This window comes from Rhinopithecus roxellana, chromosome 12, assembly GCF_007565055.1.
Source record: "Rhinopithecus roxellana isolate Shanxi Qingling chromosome 12, ASM756505v1, whole genome shotgun sequence".
NCBI lineage: Eukaryota > Metazoa > Chordata > Mammalia > Primates > Cercopithecidae > Rhinopithecus > Rhinopithecus roxellana.
In genome coordinates this window covers 95,637,606-95,656,361 of record NC_044560.1, presented here as the reverse complement: position 1 = coordinate 95,656,361, position 18,756 = coordinate 95,637,606, and the positions used below count along the sequence as shown (strand labels likewise).

General features: G+C 47.1%; 1 protein-coding gene across 13 annotated transcripts in view; it reads left to right on the top strand.

The window, feature by feature from the left end:
- ERI3 (ERI1 exoribonuclease family member 3) overlaps window positions 1-18,756 on the top strand; it is a 136,507-nt gene that overhangs the window by 30,270 nt on the left and 87,481 nt on the right. For all 13 annotated transcript variants that reach the window (XM_010371918.2, XM_030942183.1, XM_010371920.2 and 10 more), the window contains 3 exons: window positions 5,528-5,644; window positions 13,254-13,313; window positions 17,792-17,883. In XM_010371918.2, the coding sequence (XP_010370220.1) occupies window positions 5,528-5,644; window positions 13,254-13,313; window positions 17,792-17,883 (269 nt within the window). The remainder of the gene's footprint in view (window positions 1-5,527; window positions 5,645-13,253; window positions 13,314-17,791; window positions 17,884-18,756) is intronic.

The window sequence follows — 18,756 nt, the reverse complement described above, 5'->3', positions numbered from 1 at the left end:
CAGCCTGGCCAATGTGGTGAAACTCTGTCTCTACTAAAAATACAAAAATAGCCAGGTGTGGTGGCGGGTGCCTGTAATCCTAGCTACTCGGGAGGCTGAGGCAGGAGAATTGCTTGAACCTGGGAAGTGTAGGTTGCATTGAGCTGGAGATTGTGCCATTGCACTCTAGCCTGAGTGACAGAGTGAGACTCCGACTCAAAAAAAAAAAAAAAAAAGCAAGCTAGGTTTGAAATACCTGCTCCAACCCATTTTACAAGGTAGATGAATGCTTGTTTGGTGCTTCTTTTTTATTTCTGTCTTCTCTCCCCTCAACAATATTGAGGGAGACAGTAGGTACAATAGGTTTGGAACCTTGGATATTTGAAAAATCCCAATTCTGAGGCTTTTGTTCTTAGCTGTTAAGTTATGGCCAGTTTTCACCCACCATTGGCAGACAGCCCAGTGCTATAGGTAGTTTGTGAATGGTGTTTCAGTGTTAGCATTGAAAGTCCATGTTGGCCAGGCGCGGTGGCCCACGCTTGTAATCCCAGCACTTTGGGAGGCCAAGGCGGGTGGATCATGAGGTCAGGAAATTGAGACTATCCTGGCTAACATGGTGAAACCCCGTCTCTACTAAATATACAAAAAATTAGCTGGGTGTGGTGGCGGGCGCCTGTAGTCCCAGCTGCTCGGGAGGATGAGGCAGGAGAATGGCGTGAACCCAGGAGGCGGAGCTTGCAGTGAGCCAAGGTCATGCCACTGCACTCTAGCCTGGGCGACAGAGCGAGACTCCATCTCAAAAAAAAAGAAGAGTCCATGTTGCAGGAAACCCTTGGTCCTGATCAACAAGATGGTTGATTACCCTAGGTAAGACTGGGATTTGGTGGTTTGTAGTAGTTGAGGGAGGAAACCACTTAGAGATGACAGCAGATCTAATAGAAAGTGCTTTGAACTGTTAAATGTCTGGGTTTGAATCCTGGCTGTACCACTGACCATCTTTGACATCTTAGGCAGATCATTTCCCTTCTCTGATTTTGCGGAGAGTTTTGTGTCTTCTGGTACAGCCAGGCCCTTGGCTTGTATCCTCCACTTAGCAGCCCTTTCATATGTTTACCCAACAAAAGTTGAGAGAGTGAAGCCGGTGTGCCAGCATAGGAATTAGGTGCTAGAGATCACACTGAAGGCACATGGTTCCTGCCTTCCCTGTGCCATCTGTGTTACTGCAGCCATGGTGGAGTCTTTTCAGTAGCAAACCTCTAGAACTTTTCTGCCTGGATAGTCCACATTCATTGCTCTTAAAATTTGAGAGCAGACTCTGTTTCTAGGAGATAGTAGACTTGAGTTCTCTTACAGGATAACCTTTTAGACTAAGAGAACCAGATCTTTCTTGACCCTTCAGATGTTGAAAGCTGCTAATCCTACTCAGTTTTTAAGTCTTGTTCTCATTTTCCCCTTTAGGAGTTCCAGCTCTGTCCCTCACAAGCAGCGTAAGTGTGAGCAAGTGAATTAACATATTTGGGCCTTAGTTTATTTGTGAAATAGGGATGACTGTGATTCCCACCTCATGAGTTAGAAGGATTAAATGAGATCATTCCTCTTAGCACAGTATCTGCCATGTAGTATACAATAAATGGAATAAAATGATTGCATTGTCCACGTGTCTTGGAGAGTACTGGAGGCCAGCTCCTCTCCACCCATTGCCCAGACTTGAGCATCTCAGAGAAAGAAGCCACCTTTCATTGTATTCATCTCTGTGTCTACAGCCAGCCCCTGCCTGGTGAATAGTAGATGCTTAATAGTATTGATTTATGACCTGAAGATGGTGATGGTGATGATGATGTAACCTATCTCCTAGGATTAAGGAAGATAAAATAAGAAAATGTATGTGAAACTACGCTTTTGTAAATGGAAAAACGTAACACCGTGTATGTCCCTCCACTAAGGTATTTATCACGGTGTACTGTTCTTTATTTGTTTGCCTGTCTTTTCTACTCATAGTCCATGCACTTCTCCAAAGTGGAGACTGCATCTTACCTCTAGTCCTGCTCCAGCCCCTGTCTGATAGCCTACACAAAGTAGGCACTCAGGTAGTTTAATTAAATGCAAATGGCATACAAAGGCAAAGAACTGTGAAGCTCTTATTAGGATAGGGAAAGAGGGCTGGTAAATATGACTGGTCCTTCCTTCCTTCCTGGTGCTACTTTTACACAAAACTGTTTCTGAAATAAACCTTCCTAGGGGAGTGATGAAATTGGCTGAGAGAAAAGGTGAGGGTCAAGAATAACAGTTTCATTATCTGAGCAACTGGACATAGTGGCTGGCACTTGGGCACATTGTCACAAATCTTTGTGTTGGGATTAATGCCACTAACTTGTAGCGTTGGGGTTCCATCTCTGATCATTATCAGCTAAAAATCGTCAAAATGTTTGTCATGCTCCATGTGCCCTGGCTGCAGAGTTGTGCCAACTTGATGCAGATTGGGGCACCTCTCCCACTACTGGGCTGTTTGGGCCAGTATTTTAAGGTTCTGGAAAGTATGGAAGTACTGGCTGGGCAACATGGGAAGGTAAGAAGTGCCTCAGTGAGGTCCTTGCTGCTGTAACTTCTCAGAGGGTCTTTTCTCAGAAGCTTCCCTTTTGCATCCTCAGTGGCTCAAGTGAATATGCCAGTGTGCAGGCTCATTGTTACAACAGCTCCTCATGTTGTGGAGAAAGGGCCCCTGCAAAGTCACGTTTTGAGACTGGCCCTTGAAATCGCCTCTTCTTGGTCTTGGGAAGAAGGCTTGGCTGATGAGCTAGCATTATCAGAGATATGTTTATAATAGGCTAAATTTGATGTGTCCTGGGCCTTGGGTCTAGGCACCCTGGGAATTTCAGGGACCTACCCTCTTCCTTTTTTTTTTTTTTTTTTTTTTCATGGATGCGAGTCTGGCTTGTTCTTCCTCTCCGGGAGCATGGCACTGAGTCTCAGCACTTAGTTGGCCCCATTTCCCTCTGGGTGAGGAAGCGAACATCAGGAAAGTCTGAATATTGAGCTGCAGTATTTGCTGTTATCTGCTGCAATGGGGAAACCCAAAGGCCAAGTTTCCAGAGAGTCTGCTGGGGATGCTGACTTGGTGCTGGTCAGAGTGGAAAGCTGAAACATGTAGTATTTTATAATAAATACTAATGAAATCCTAGATCTATAATAGCATTTCGGATATCTAAAACAAACCATGTGCTTGTAAAAAAGTGGAAAGAGATCAACTTTAAGCCATAAATTCTTGGTAATAGAGGGTTTTTTTCTATTTATGTTTGATAGATATTTTTATTTCCAGAGGAATGTCAACTCCTAATTTCATAATGTATCATGGGCTTAAGAAAATTGAATTTAATAAAAAGCCAAAGATGAATGACATCCTTAAAGGTCCCAACACTTGTCTTTATTAGCAGGACAAACTGTAGGTCTCCAAACACTGCTGCTCTCCAAATGAAAGTTTAAATGAAAAGTACAGTTGTGTCACAGGTTAAATTTCATTGTGGGCCCAGCTAACATTGTTAGTGAGGAGCTGGCTGTATTTGTTTCCTTAGACACCAGGGCAGCCAAACTCACCAGGCTATAGAGCTCTTTCTGTTGAGGAAGTGTTTCTTCTACTTAGGGGGAGAGGAAGGGCACATCAGAAAAATCAGGAGTCAGATGAGCCTGACTCATGGGCCACACCTCAGAGTTGGCTCTTGGAAATCCTGGTTACCTGATTTTTTGCAGGGGGACCAATGTGTATTTTTTTGGTGTGTGTTCAATTTTGTTATTCAGTTCCAAACCCCCGTTTACTCTGTATGTAATGCTTCATGGGGAACAGAAGGTCCAGGGAATTGGGAAATGAGTGTTCCCCTCTCTTCACCTTGAGAGGAGAGGTATCACCTGGTCTAAGCAGCAGCCTGGGCCTCCCTTCTCTCCCCTCTGCCTCAGCCTTGCAGCCGTTTTGCCCTTTCTGTCTCTGGGTGTAAGATCCTGTCAGCTTCCCCATCTTTGGAGATCAGCCCACCGAGACAAGGCAACCAGAATCTTTGAATCTCGCTCGCATGAAATCTGACTGACTTGATTTGGTTTTCGGTCCTACTGTTATGTGTTGGATTGAAATAGATGCTTTAAAAACAAGCCCAATATTAGTGGGTAGGTTTTGCAGGGAGGATACCTGACTTTCCTGGGACATCAAGGAGATTGACCATTTCTCCTTGTGTTTTCCCAGCCATTCATTTCCTAAGTGCAGTCAGGTGTCATCTGTTTCGTGTTGCTTCTCCAGGCTGTCTCTGGAGAGAATCAGTTTACCTCGATTTTAATGATACTAGAAAGGTCTTCTCCAGAATGAAGGACCCGGGGAAGGGGTGCTGCCGGAGCTATTGGGGCCACTGAATGGGCAGAGCCCCCTTTCTTTCTCTCTGCAGTGGAGGCCCTTTCCACATGCTAATTTTTCTCAGACAATTTTGCTTTTATTATTTTTTTTTTATTATTTCCTATTTGTCTCTTCCAGATGTTTTCAGGGCAGTTTTTTTTTTGGTGTGTGTTGTAAACTAATTCCATTCATGTTTTAAAAATTTATGAAAGCGCTAATAAAAATGTCAAAGTGGTAAAAATGTTAGCTTTTCCTCTGCTTTGATTAAATTTTGCAAACTGTTTTTGAATATTAAAAAGCAATAATTTTTTTTATTCTCCCTCCTTGCTTTCCCTCTTCTCTCTGGTACGCATGTGCTCTCTCCTGCCCTCTCCCTCCTCTGGTGCGTTCCTCCCTTCCCAGGAGCGATGTATGAGGCGTGCTGCACAGCCAGCGTTCTGCAAGCCTGTTTGCACACCAGGACCTTGGTGCTGTGCATCTCTATTAAATAGCGGAGACAAATTAATCTTAGAGACTCCAAACAAATTGTCACTCCTCCTCCTTCTCTTCCATTATGTTTCAGTGGACTGGGAAGGGCTGGCTAAGCAATTGGGCTGGCGGTGTAGGGGGAGTGTGTACTGCCTGAAAGAAAGGTGGGAGGCGCTAGCTCCTGTTACTGTTACTCACTTTTCTCCTCCTCTTTGGGATCCCCTTTGGCTTTTTTATCTTTTTAAAAAATTAAGAACTAATGAAGAAACTTACCAGCTTGGTTCAAACTTCATACAAGGAAATCTACGCATTGGTCTGATGGCTGGTTGTCTATATGGCAGGAGATCAGACCCATTTCAGGACAGGGACCTGGGCAAGAGAAAGAAGGGAGTATTCTTAGGGGCTCGAGTTAGCAAACCTCTGCTAGAGAACCAGTTGGAGAAACTGGGGCAGATGGCACCACTGTCTTCCTTCCCATTTCCAGAAACAATGAGGTTGAGGGCTGTGTCCAGTCCCTGGAACTTATGAGGATATTGGCAGTGGGAGGGTTAGGATTGTAACTGCTGGTGCCGTCTCACTCAATCTTGGGTTTGGCCTGGCAGGAGCTAATGAACCCAAAACACTCATTTTTTGTTGACTTGGAGCTACTGTTGGAAATGGTCGATTACAATAACTTATTTTTCCTTTTCTGTATCTTTGGCACTCCAGGAAATCATCGAGTTCCCCATCCTGAAGCTAAATGGCCGGACCATGGAGATTGAGTCTACCTTTCACATGTATGTCCAGCCTGTAGTCCATCCACAGCTTACCCCATTCTGTACAGAGGTAAGAGCCCTATAAGAGGGCAGCAAGGGCTGCTGGGAGGGGAATTTTGGAATCCTTGGTGCTCTATATAGGCCACTTAGAGAAAGCATAGGGATTATCAGTGCTTAAGGCACGTGCACACTGGACCTAGCAGTTAGGTTTTATAAAGTCTGACGCTCCACGCAGGTCACTGTTGTTACTGGGGACCCAGGGAGAGCAGTGGCTTAGTCTGCCCCTGCTTCCCCAGCATCCCTTCCTGGTGACCGGCACTTGGAGACCAGGAGCAGAATGGCACTTCTGGGGTTCAAGTTCTTTCCAGTTCAGTTTCCCTTAGGGCCCCTGGGCAAGAGGTAAAGATTTCAGCCACTTGGAAGGCAGGGTTATGTTCAGGCCTTCTTAGCTTTCTGGCATTGTTGCTCTGTCCTCCTGTAAAGTGGCCCTGCGTGAAGCATAGGTTGTTTGTCGGAGGTACATTCTGTCACCGAGGGAAGAGAAGAGTGGTCTGAGTGAAGCATGAGGCCTGACTGGCCAAGGCTGAAATCTCCTTATCCTAGGCGGGTACTGTACTTGGCCTCCTTGTCAACAGGTAGGTATTGATCCCATTTTACAGGTTGTGAAACTGGGCCTAACTGAGATTTTGATGCTTGCTGTAGGCTCAAAAGAGCCATTGGCAGAGGGGAGGAGCCCCTGCAAGTTCTAACTCCCAGAACTGTGTGAAGCCTTCTGTGGCTGCTTTTCCCTGTGACATGTCATGTAATGCACTCAGTGGTGGCCAACAGGCTGTGGTGCAATCGGGTTAAGAATGTGTGGTAGGCCGGGCGCGGTGGCTCAAGCCTGTAATCCCAGCACTTTGGGAGGCCGAGGCGGGCGGATCACGAGGTCAGGAGATCGAGACCATCCTGGCTAACACGGTGAAACCCCGTCTCTACTAAAAAAATACAAAAAACTAGCCGGGCGAGGTGGCGGGCGCCTGTAGTCCCAGCTACTCGGGAGGCTGAGGCAGGAGAATGGCGTAAACCCGGGAGGCGGAGTTTGCAGTGAGCTGAGATCTGGCCACTGCACTCCAGCCTGGGTGACAGAGCGAGACTCCTTCTCAAAAAAAAAAAAAAAAAAAAAAAAAAAAAAGAATGTGTGGTAGCAGGGATGATGAGAATCTTTCAATAATCTGGGGCTGAGGTACATTAGAGACTTTGTGCCTTCATTTAGACACCTATCTGCTACATGTGAATGAAATAGGTGGAAAGGGCTTCTTGAGTTATCCCAAAAAATCTCCTTGGTGAGAAAGCTGGGAACAAGCCTGTCTGACCCTGGTAGGCCCTGAGGCTGACTTAGCCCAGATATGAGGCCTTGAAATTGCTCTGAATTCGATGCCAGTGTTTGCCATCTGACCCAGGTGGGGCTTTTGCTGCAGGCATCCATCTGCCAAGGTGCCTAGCCTCTTAAGCCTTTTGTTACTCCAACTAATGATGTTGCGTTCTGGTTCTCTCCTTCCTCTACTGGGTTTTCCCCTTTCCCCGGATTTACCTATACCACCAGGGGGCGCTAATCTGACTTTTCTGCCCCATTTGAAAAATCACCATTTTAATGATGATGAAAATCCCGTTGCTTATGGGAAGGGAAGGAAAGACTTCCTTTAAGCCAGCCAGTTCCCTGATCCCTTCACTGGCATGAAAGGCTAATGTCCTCTTGTCCTTACATAGATAAGCAGGCCCAAATTTTGGCAAGTTTGCTACCTGTTTAGGAATGGAACAGAATTCTGCTGGAGCTGGACCCTGGGCAGGAGTGGATGCTTGAGAGTATAGGAAGAAGAGGGACTTCTTTTAGAGTGAGGCTGCTGCTGCTATTTTTTGTGGGGATGGGAGGAGGGATTGTGAGGCTATGATGAACAGTTTCTTCTTTCTAGAAAGCTTCACCCAAGGACGCACGTACATAATTTGGAGGGGAGTAGGAGTGGTGGTTGGGATCCTTATTATGAAACCTGTTCTAAAAGTGAAAATGTGGTTGTTCTGTAGGCACCGGGTCTGCCATTTTGTCTCAACGTTTCCAGAGCTCAAAACTCTCCATGATCTTGTCCATCCTTTTTTGACCAGCCTCATATCTCTCTGCTTCGTCTTCCACCTAGCTCCCCTCACCCAGAGGTTGCCCTCTTACAGTCTGTCTTTTCACATGATGGTCCTTCTGCCTGCACAGAGTTCCCGCTCTCCCCGCCAACTCCTGCTTGACCTCCAGGACTCTGCTTAGGGTCACCTTCCCTGATCCTCAGATTGAGTTGTGCTTATTCCAACATAGAACTGATCAGATACTTTATACTATAATTATTTATCTGTCTCTTCACTAGACTATAAGTTCTTTGAGGGAAGAAACTAGACCTGATCCGTCTCCATACCGTCATTAGGGTCTGCTACCAAGTAGACACTTGATAGGTGTCCCTTGAATGAATATTGTCAAGGAGTTATTTTCTGTCTCTCCCAAAAACAACTGTACTGCTAACTTGTTATTTTGAGTAAGTGAAGTCTTATTTGGAAAACCTCAAATCATACAAATTTTGCCCTGTCTCCATACCAGATGGAATTGTATCTCCAAGAGGCATAGACACAGGATGGGGGCTGCATTCTGAGACCTCATCCAGTCTGGCAGTTGGTGCCTTTTGGGGGAGGGATGCAGGTCATTCCAACCAGAGGAAATCTCTCTAAGTGTGAGGAACAACCCCAAACCTCCAGATTATACTTAAGTAGTTCCTCTGGCAGGATTTTCTCTCTTGTGCACAAGAAGTTCTTAACCCCAGCATATGTGTGTGTGTGTGTGTGTGTGTGTGTGTGTGTGTGCGCGCGCGTGCACGCATACGCACATGCATATGACACATGCACACGCATGGGCACATGCTTGTGTGGGGAAAGAAGCAGGCTCAGTGCTGGACAGTAGGAAGAAGGATTCCACTTTGAACAAGTCTCTAGCACACACAGAGAGACTTACTTTTATTGCTTTATATTAGGAATGTGTTAGTACCCTTCTTGAGGTCCCTTCTTAGTTTCAGTTGAGAGTCGGCCTGGAGACATAGTTCTGACAGAGATAGGATGGGATGTGTTTCATTCCTTCCCGAGCCCTTTCCCTGTGACCTCTGGAATCTGCTCCAGCTCATCAAGTCTCTGTCTCTAGCAGCTGGGCTGCTGCACAGTCCCTAACCATGTCTTCTTTTTGTTGTTGTTATCATGAAAAAAACTAGAGAAATACTCATTTTGCTAAATGCCAGTAAAGGGCTTTGTCTTGCACCTGTACTTATAAAGGGTGAGATTTATTGGTCTCTTTGTCTGAGGAGAAAGAGTGGGTCTGATTATCAGATTGCACACCAGAGACAAGTGCTTATGTAATCAACAAACTGTCTTGGTGTCAGAATACGATTGTGTCGGAGATAAACTGTGAAAGGAGAAAGTGCTGGATGCTGACATGCTATTGGCATTGAGTTTCCTGGGCTGCTTCCTGTAGTTGCTAGTGTTTATGATGAAGCCAGCTTATTCCTGGACAAAGCCCTTGTGAGGGTAGGGGACCTCAGTAACCAGCCATGTTATCAGTCAGGGTCAAAAGCCCCTTGCCTTGTGGTTTCTGAGTCTGGAGAAGTGGGAGTTAATCTGTAATCCCTCAGTGAAAGGAGCCACAGAGCACACATTAATTCTTCCTCTCACCTCTCCTGCTTTAAGTGGCTAAGGTCTCTGAGCTCTGTTTAGCCTGTGAATCCTGGTTCTCAGCTTAATAATACTTGGCTTTGCTCTAGTACCTTCCATTGTGAGGAGTGAAAGCTTTTTACAAACATGTATTAACCCAAATGGGACTGGGCTTAAACTGTGACATGAAGGATTTAAGTTAGGACTAAGATAGAACTTCCCAGTATTAATTTGACAGAATTGTCTCGTTACTTCATAGCATCCTGTATAAGCCTTACAGGTGTCTTATCAGGTAGAGGAACTAATTTTTACTAAAAAAAAAAAAAAGAGATGGGGCCTCTCTATGTTGCCTAGGCTGGTCTCAAATTCATGGGCTCAAGCAGTCCTCCTGCCTTAGCCTCCCAAAGGGCTGGGAAGCCCGCCAAGCCACCACGCCCAGCCCAGAACTAACTTTAATTTCATCCCTTCTTTGTCCAGTGCCTTGGCAGAGCTGATACGGGGTGGTCCATCCTTGGAGGGATTAATACAGGGGCCTGAGGCCTTCCCTGAGAAGGCTTTGTCTAGCTGAGCCAACTGCTCAACCCCTGTGTCTCTGGTGGCTAAATGCAAATCCTTGAGGAACTCAGCTTTGAGCCGTGCTTTTCTGGGCCACAAATGAAAATGGCTGTTGTCTGGGAAGCATAGCGAGAGAGGGAGCTTACCTCACTAGGCTCTTACCAGGCTGATGATTCTAAGATCCCTGAGCACTGGAGTGGAGTTTGTGAAAGCCTCAGGATGCTGGAGCTCCATTTCCCCAGCTCCTGGTGGGAGAGTTGGGCTTAGTCTGCAGTGAGGCATCCTGCAGCAGAACCCCAGAGCAGCATTCTGGTTTTCCATTTTGGTGTAGTGATTTTCTTTTCTTTTCTTTTTTTTTTTTTTTTTTGAGATGGCGTCTCGCTCTGTCGCCCAGGCTGGAGTGCGGTGGCTGGATCTCGGCTCACTGCAAGCTCCGCCTCCCGGGTTTATGCCATTCTCCTGCCTCAGCCTCCCGAGTAGCTGGGACTACAGGCACCTGCCACCTCGCCCAGCTAGTTTTTTTGTATTTTTTAGTAGAGACAGGGTTTCACCGTGTTAGCCAGCATGGTCTCGATCTCCTGACCTCGTGATCCGCCCACCTCGGCCTCCCAAAGTGCTGGGATTACAGGCTTGAGCCACCGCGCCCGGCGGTGTAGTGATTTTCTTGCCCCACATCAGTGATTTTCCTGGGGCCCAGGGCAGGGGCTTATGGGGTACACAGGTGCTGACCTAAGCCTTATCTCCAGAGAGGGAGGGCTCTTGGCAAGGGTGCATTGCTTTCCTGTGTGAGTGAGACTTTCTTGAAGCCCTTGGCATTCAGCTCATTTGAGAGACTCGGTGGGAGCCAAGAGAAGAAGTGGACCTTACCTTGCCCCCTGAAACTCAGACCAGGCACAAGACTAATGTTTGGACCCTGGAGCTTCCTAAGAAATGAGAGTGACTATGGTCCGCCTTTTCCAAGATGTTCCTGATCTTGAGCCTCAGCTCTAGGCTTGAAGGTGTGTCTAAGCCCTAGGCTTAACAGGAGAGAAGCTGGACCAGAACGGGCAGTGGTGGGCCTGTGGGTGTCTGTCACTAATCTGGGGTTGGTAATAAGCCTCCTCCTGACTCTCTTTGGCCCCTTCATGACTGAGGCAAAACAGGGTATCTGCTTACTCAGTTTGTGGCTCTGGAAGGTGTACAGGCTCTGGGTACTAGTTGGGGCTGGGCATAGGAGGGGCTGTGGAGAATGCGTATTCCATGAGGGCAGAGTTTTTACATTTTTCTTCACTGCTGGATCCCTAGTTCCTGTAATATGGCCCAGCCCACAGCAGCAGACTTTCTTTTTTTTTTTTTTTTTTTTTTTTTTTTTGGAGACGGAGTCTCGCTGTGTCGCTCTGTCACCCAGGCTGGAGTGCAGTGAACGGATCTCAGCTCACTGCAAGCTCCGCCTCCCGGGTTTACGCCATTCTCCTGCCTCAGCCTCCCGAGTAGCTGGGACTACAGGCGCCCGCCACCACGCCCGGCTAGTTTTTTGTATTTTTTTAGGAGAGACGGGGTTTCACCGTGTTAGCCAGGATGGTCTCGATCTCCTGACCTCGTGATCCGCCCTTCTCGGCCTCCCAAAGTGCTGGGATTACAGGCTTGAGCCACCGCGCCCGGCCCAGACTTTCTATGAATAGTTATTGACTAAATAAAAGGAGGAGTCCTTTGTACTCCAAGATTATTGAAGCTGCTGACCTAGGGCACTTCCCCACCCCCAGCCCCCCAGCCCTTAGTGGACCATCTTTTCTTCTCTTTGACTCAGGCCCTCCCTCTGCTGGGCAGTTCTTTGGTCTTCCAAGCAAGGAAAGGGTGTGGAGGTGCCAGCCGGGTGGGCATGCTGTGGGTTAAAGCTTTGCGAAGCAACAGTGTAGTTAATCTTTCTAATTTATTTTCCTTTTAGACCATGGGAAGTCTGTAGGCAGCAGCTGTTACCCAATTAAAATACAGATTAATATAAAAACAGTTTCTGGAATATAAAATAGAGTGGCTGTGTCCTTACACTTCCTTAAAATACCACCTAATAATGACTTGATGAACTACAGAAACCCACCTAGAGGAGCTCAGCGTTTTTAAAATGAAAATTTCTCACTAAAAGGTGTATATTACCATTCCATGTAAGTCACCATGAGAAAATAACCTTCCCACTTAGAGCCAGCGACTTCTGTGCATTGGGTATTTGGTATTCATTAAGTATAATTATAGTTTAATTGGAGTTTAATCTCCCCCCCCCCAACACACTTTAAAAAAAAGAAGTTTCCAAGCAAGTCTGAGGTACTGCTCTTTCTGAAAGTAGCCAGGGACATGCCGGGGGTGGTGATTTCCAGTTGGTGTCCAGGACATGGGGGCCTTATGCCCTCAGATCCTTGTAGGCAGTCTATCCTCAGTCTGTGCCTGAGGGATATTTTTACTTTAAACCAAACCACAACAAAGCAAAACAACAAGCTTGTTTGAACCCAGGCATGACCTAGGTGGAGCATAGGCCTGAGTCAGAAATTCTCTAGGTCATAGTCTGAACATTAAGCCTTTTTGTCTTAGTTTCCCCATCAGTTAAAGGTGACTCTGTCTCTTGCTTGGCTAGTTCATATCGATGAACCACGTATGCAGGGTGAAGGATAGGCGCCTGTGGGACTTCATAGATGTTAGGGAAGGTGTTAGGGAGAGTGTGGCAGGGGGCAGTGCTGGATATCAAGGCTCAGAGAAGGGGTGGACTTGAAGCCAAGTGTGCCTGACCTGTATGAGAACTCTCCAAGTTTTACAGGAACTTCTGTGAAGCTAGGAGCTGAATTTACTTGAGACTGTAATTGTGGGAAGTTATTGAGCCTATTGAATACAGAAGACATGTAACATCAATTTGTTTGCAAGCTGAAAGCTGAAATAGGTGTGAGAACATGCCTTGTGGTCAGTGCGTATATGTGTACACCCATCTCAGGGCAGGATTTTTTTTTTTTTTTTTGAGACGGAGTCTTGCTCTGTCGCCCAGGCTGGAGTGCAGTGGCTGGATCTCAGCTCACTGCAAGCTCCGCCTCCCAGGTTCACGCCATTCTCCTGCCTCAGCCTCCCGAGTAGCTGGGACTACAGGCGCCCGCCACCTCGCCCGGCTAGTTTTTTTTTGTATTTTTAGTAGAGACGGGGTTTCACCGTGTTAGCCAGGATAGTCTCGATCTCCTGACCTCGTGATCTGTCAGGGCAGGATTTTATGGGAGAAGCTCACATTGTGTCCTGGGTCCTGGGTCTTTATTCCCAAGTCTTCTAGTTGGGCTCTGAACCTAAAGCAGTGCCAGATCAGAGCCCTTTACAGCAGAAGGAGAAAAACAGAAAGGAAAGGGTTCTGTTCAACCTTGAGTCCCTTCACCCTGGTTATCTACCCATCAGTTATTTCTCTTTCCTTTCAGCTCACCGGGATTATTCAAGCCATGGTGGATGGTCAGCCAAGCCTGCAGCAAGTGCTGGAGGTAGGTTGAGTGACCTTTAATTCCTGACCTCTGACCCCTTCCTGCTGCCTTTCTCTCCCTCCCCTCCTGAGAATGTAGCTGTGTAATTTGACTATGATTATGGCTTGATTAGAATAACATTTGCTGTCACATCAGTGACATGCTGTTGAGAGTATTGAACCATTGATCTGTCATCTCCAGCTGTTCCCGTCAGGGTTTCTGACAAGATGTCCCAGTGCTGCCAGGAGTTGGGCAGAGGGGCCCCCACCCCTTCCTGGCCTATGGCCCTGTGCTGGCTGGCTCCGGGGTAACCTGTGCTGGGTATGCTGGGGAGTAGGGGAACTGAGCTTGGTACTGTGGGACTAGCCCCGGGGACTGGAGATGTTTTTGTTTAGCTTTAGTGTTGGCTTCTTGTGGCATGTGAGCACTTCATTAACTCACCCAGAACTCCCCATCGATGGCTTTTGTTTGCTGAGAGCTCCTCCAGGAGCTGTGGCTGGGCCCGCCTGCCCCACTGCAGCTTGCCGCTGGATGCTTTGTGCCTGTCGGGTGCAGAGGCTGCACTGGGTAATGATTCCTAATCAGAATAATTACAACAATTGCCTATGTGAGGGAAATCAAATTAAAGACTTTAAAACCCTTGGCAGAGACCACACTTCCAGGATGTTCTCCTCGGGGAGCTAGAAAAGGTTAAGATGCTGTTTCTTGCGCTGTAGCCCGAGGGAATAAGGAAGGGCAGTGCTTGGTCTTAGCTTGTCTCCCACCCTCCTCTGGCCTGGAGGTTTTCACAAGGGGAGAAGGTCCCCCTTTCATGTCTTTCTCTATGGGCGGCGGCGGTGGGGGGGAGAAGAGAAAAAGCCTGTGGATCTCATTAGGTGCTTTATTTATTTTTTAAGACCAATAAAGCCAAAGCTCAGACCTTAATCAAAGCGTAGGAGAAAGCAGAATATCTGCAGAAATAGCAGGGCACATCTACACTGGAGGTGTACAGCGTAGAGGAAGTAGTGTAGTGGCAGGGAGCAGGGCAAGATATCTTTTTTTTAGCCAGGAAATCCTGTCCCAGGCAGGAGAGAGATGCAGATTGAATTTCGTGGGCCCCCCCAAGGATGGAACCAGGGTCAGAGAGGCAAGTTTAGGCTCACCTCAGTGGCAGAGGGTATTTCCTGTCCCTGGGAGTATGGGAACCCAGGCTGTGACCTGTCTGGTTGGGGGTCAGAGTTTGGGCACCTGCAGTAGATTGGGAGAAGATAAGATGAGCTCTGAGATGCTTCCCAGCCACATTGACCATCTTTTTTTGAAGAGATTCATTCCTATGACCAAGGGAGCTCCTTAGCATGGACTGCTCCCCGTTAAAACAGACTCAAGGAGACAGAGGGAACTCATTCTTTCCTCTGTCCCAGCCACCATCCCCTGCCAGGGCCTGGCTCCTGAGGGATGCCAGAAGACAGGTACCTTTTTCCTGGAACATCTGTAGCTGGGATCCTGGAGGAAGATACTTGCTCTGGGCCAGCACCAAACCAGGACTGTTGAGGTTATGGATTTTTTTTCTCAGTGGCCCCAGTCAAGGAGAGATATGATCTTGAGGAGGCAACCCCCTGCTAACCCTCGGCCAGCCCTGGAGCAGGATGCTCAAAGTCTCACCCAGGAAGCTACTTTCTACTACTACATGCTTTGTGGGTAAGGAGGGAAAATTCTTGGTATCAGCTTGAAGAGAGTTTCTGGCCGGACTAGGAGACCAGACCGGACTCTGCTTCATCTCATTAGTCCTGAGATGTTTATAGAGATAAAGAGTTCATTTCTTGTCGGAACCAAGGCCCTTAGCAGGCAGCCAGCTAGAGATTTGTTTACCTGACTCGTGGTAAAATGTGCTCACGAAATAGCTGCTGTGCAAGCGAATGGCCTGGGTCCTAAGCTTCCAGGGACCCCAGTGAGTGTTGAGTGCTTCCTGTGATAAGGGCCCAGTTTTGCTGAGTATGGCCTCCTGTTGTGTCTTGCTCTCTCTTTCACTGTGCAGGAGTTGGGGCATCGGGGAGCCCCTCTATTATGTGGGGCACTTAACTTGGGGATATAAAACAGTGAGCTTGGGGGAGGTTATGCTGATTTAGGGAGCCCTAGTTTCACCTTACCTCTTTTCTTAGGTGACCCTGGGGAAAGGATTCATGCACGTGTGTGTGTGTGTACGTGTGTGTGTGTGTGTTTGTGTGTGTGTGTGTGTGTGTGCACACGCACATGCCTGTACATGCAAGGAGTTGGGCCAGAGTAACTGAGGAGACAGATCATTCAGCAGTAGAGGATCCAGAATTTATCTTTTGGGAAGATTCTTTGGCTGAGGAGGATTCTCTGGTGTACAGACTGTAAAGAGCATTTATAGAGACCTCATGGTCTGCATAGTCTGGCACCGGGGAGCAACTCTGACATTCTGGTTGGTAGGGCTGCTATAGCCGCGGAACTAGGTAGGATCCTTGGCCTTAGTCAAGGATGACTTTAGCATGGGCCAGGCCTCTGGCATCACAGAGGTCTATCCAGGGAGCCAGCCTATACCTGCTAGAAGTAATCCTACTTAAGATACTTAAAGATATCCATGGACTCTCAATTTGCTGCTCAGCACACGAGGCCCTTTACAGTCTGGCCTAACTTCGTCCTCCAGCCTCTGTCCTTTCTATATACTGTGGACTTCAGTCACCCTAAACTTTTACCTACTCATGTTTTCAGTCAACCAGCAAATATCTCTTGAGTAGATCCTGTGTTGGGTGAGAGATTAAGGTAGTGAGTAAGGCAGAGTTCCTGCCTTCGTGGTGCTTATATTCGCAGGGAATGCAGACATTTAACAGATCATTGCTTCAAATACAAAATTATTGCATATGTACCTTTGCCTCTACCTGTAGTATCCTCTACTATGTTCCACCGTGTAAGGTTCCTACTTCAGTTATCTTTTTTGTGAAGCCTTTTCTGACTCCTTTCCCTGTGAAAGGTAGGGCTAGCCACTTCCTCTTCTTGGTCCTGTAGCACTGTGGTCACGTCTCCAGTGCTGGATCTGTTGTATTATGATGATCTGCCTTTCTCCACTTCTCAGCGTACTGCCTGTTCTGTGGTAGGTACTTATCACATTTAATTCTCAGAACAATTCTGTGTAAGGTTTTATAGATGAAGGAAACTGAGGTTCAGAGAGGTTACATGACTTTTAAATGACTCTCCATCAGTGACACAGCCAGGATATAGAATAGCCAAGGGTTGGAATCCAGATGTGTCTGACTTCCAATCCTGCATTTTTAACGACTATGTGAGATAGCCTTAAAAAATAATCTCTTGCATGGGTAGAAGCAGTGGTGTGACTCCCTCTCCATGCCTGGGGTCTTCTGAAAAATAGGCAATGCTTCATGAATTCTTTTTATTTATTATTTATTTATTTTTTACAGAGTCTTGCTCTGTCACCCAGGCTGGAGTGCAGTGGTGTGATGTCCGCTCACTGCAACCTCCACCTCCCAGGCTCAAGCAACTCTTCTGCCTCAGCCTCCCAAGTAGCTGGGATTACAGGAGTGCACCACCACACCCAGCTAATTTTTTTATTTTTAGTACAGATGGGGTTTTGCCATGTTAGCCAGGCAGATCTCAAATTCCTTGCCTCAAGTGATCCGCCTGCCTCAGCCTCCCAAAGTGCTGGGATTACAGGCCTGAGCCACCACACCCAGTCTTGAATTGTTTATGATATTTCTCTTGTTGTATACTGATTTTAGTATTTGAATTTCCAGTGTGAGCACAAATAAATGGATCAAAGGGTTGAAGGGAAAGAAGGATTTAGAGTGTTTAGGAGCAGTTTTTCTCCCTGTGTAGAAATTGAGCTCAGCCTTCAAAATATTCTGCTGAATTTGAATCCTCAACCATGAAGAGGAGAAATACGAAGTTGGGGCCAGTTTTGAACTTTTAGCAGCTGGAGCAGGCAGCACTATCCCAGATGTCAGGATGGGGCTCCAGTCCAATAAAGGGGACTCTTAAGGTGAAAATTTTCGTCACCTTCATTTGGTGAATAACCAAATTTGTAAGTTTGGTTGATAAACATTTGGTAGAAGAGTAAAACAAATAAATGAATGAGTGAAGCTGTGGGTTGGAGCCCCTGTTTGGGGCCTCCTTCTACTGTGTTCTCATGCCCCAGGACAATAGCCTGTCTGTGCTGGGCGAGGGGACCAATGAGAGGAACAGCCAAGTCAGAGCAAGGTGTTTGACCTGCTGGGATCTGGAGCAGGCTGCTAGGCAATAGGCGAGTGTAGGGTCTCCCTCCGGCTCCACACTGGGGCTGTGGGATCTTCCTAAGGGGTTGTCTTCCAAATACCTCCGTGGTTCTCAGCCAAGCCTGAGAGCCCACAGAGGGGCCATAGTTGGATAAGATTACAATTTTCTCCTGCTCTGATTACAAGCAGCTTATCTGTGTTTCGCTGTTGTGGCTCTTCACAGGCTCAGGGAAAAAAAAAGGAAAATCTCATTTGTTCTTGTGTACTTTTCAGAGGGTCGATGAGTGGATGGCGAAGGAAGGCCTCTTAGATCCAAACGTCAAGTCAATTTTTGTCACCTGTGGAGACTGGGACTTAAAAGTCATGTGAGTATGAGAAGGGCTACTTTGCTGGCAGAGCTTGGAATCTGTGGGACCAGGTCTTGCCTTTTGGAGGCTTAAATATCTACAAGGCAGCTGGGTCAGGGATTCTTCAGGTCTCTGAGGCTGCCAGGGATAGAAGAGGGTTGGGAGCCCTGCCTTCTGCCTCTCTGGAGCAGGGTGTGGGCAAGTCAAGGGCCTGCCTGGACAGTTGGGGCCTTCCCGCCTTTGCCAGGTCTCACTGCTCATGACAGCCCTTCCAATTGCTGGGGCTGTGTGTTACTGCCCTGGAAGGGAGGAGTTAAAAGAGTGTCTTGGGAAAAAAAAAAAATTAAGCCACATACCATGTTTATTATGTAATGCAATATAGTAACTTATTTATCAACTATATAAAGTAGGCATTATTATTCTTCCTATTTTATAGCTGAGGAAGTAAAGGTACAGAAAGGTTAAATGATTTACCGAAGGACACACAGAGCTAGGATTCAAACTCAGGTCCTTGCTCTTAACTATTATACTATGCCGCCCCTTTATCTGGCCTGCAGGACCCTGGTGATCCAACTAGGAGCCCAGTGGTGGGATGAGAGAGGGCTGCTCTGGGAGCTGCCCATGTCACCAGCCTTCTCTTTCCTCCTCTGTCCCCACTGCTTATTTTACCTTTGTCTCCTGATCCTGTCCCGGTTATGGAAAACAGAATCAGTTTCTTTGCTGGGTTGACACTTGTGCATCTTGTCTGCCCTCATGAATACATGGCTTCAGATGGCCCCCAGGGAACTGAAGTGGGATGGAGGTGGTGGGGGCATTGTTTGCTGAGGAGTCATAGAATCTATTACCTCTGTGTGCATTGTGACTGAAGGTAGCAACAGGTGTTCCTTGTGT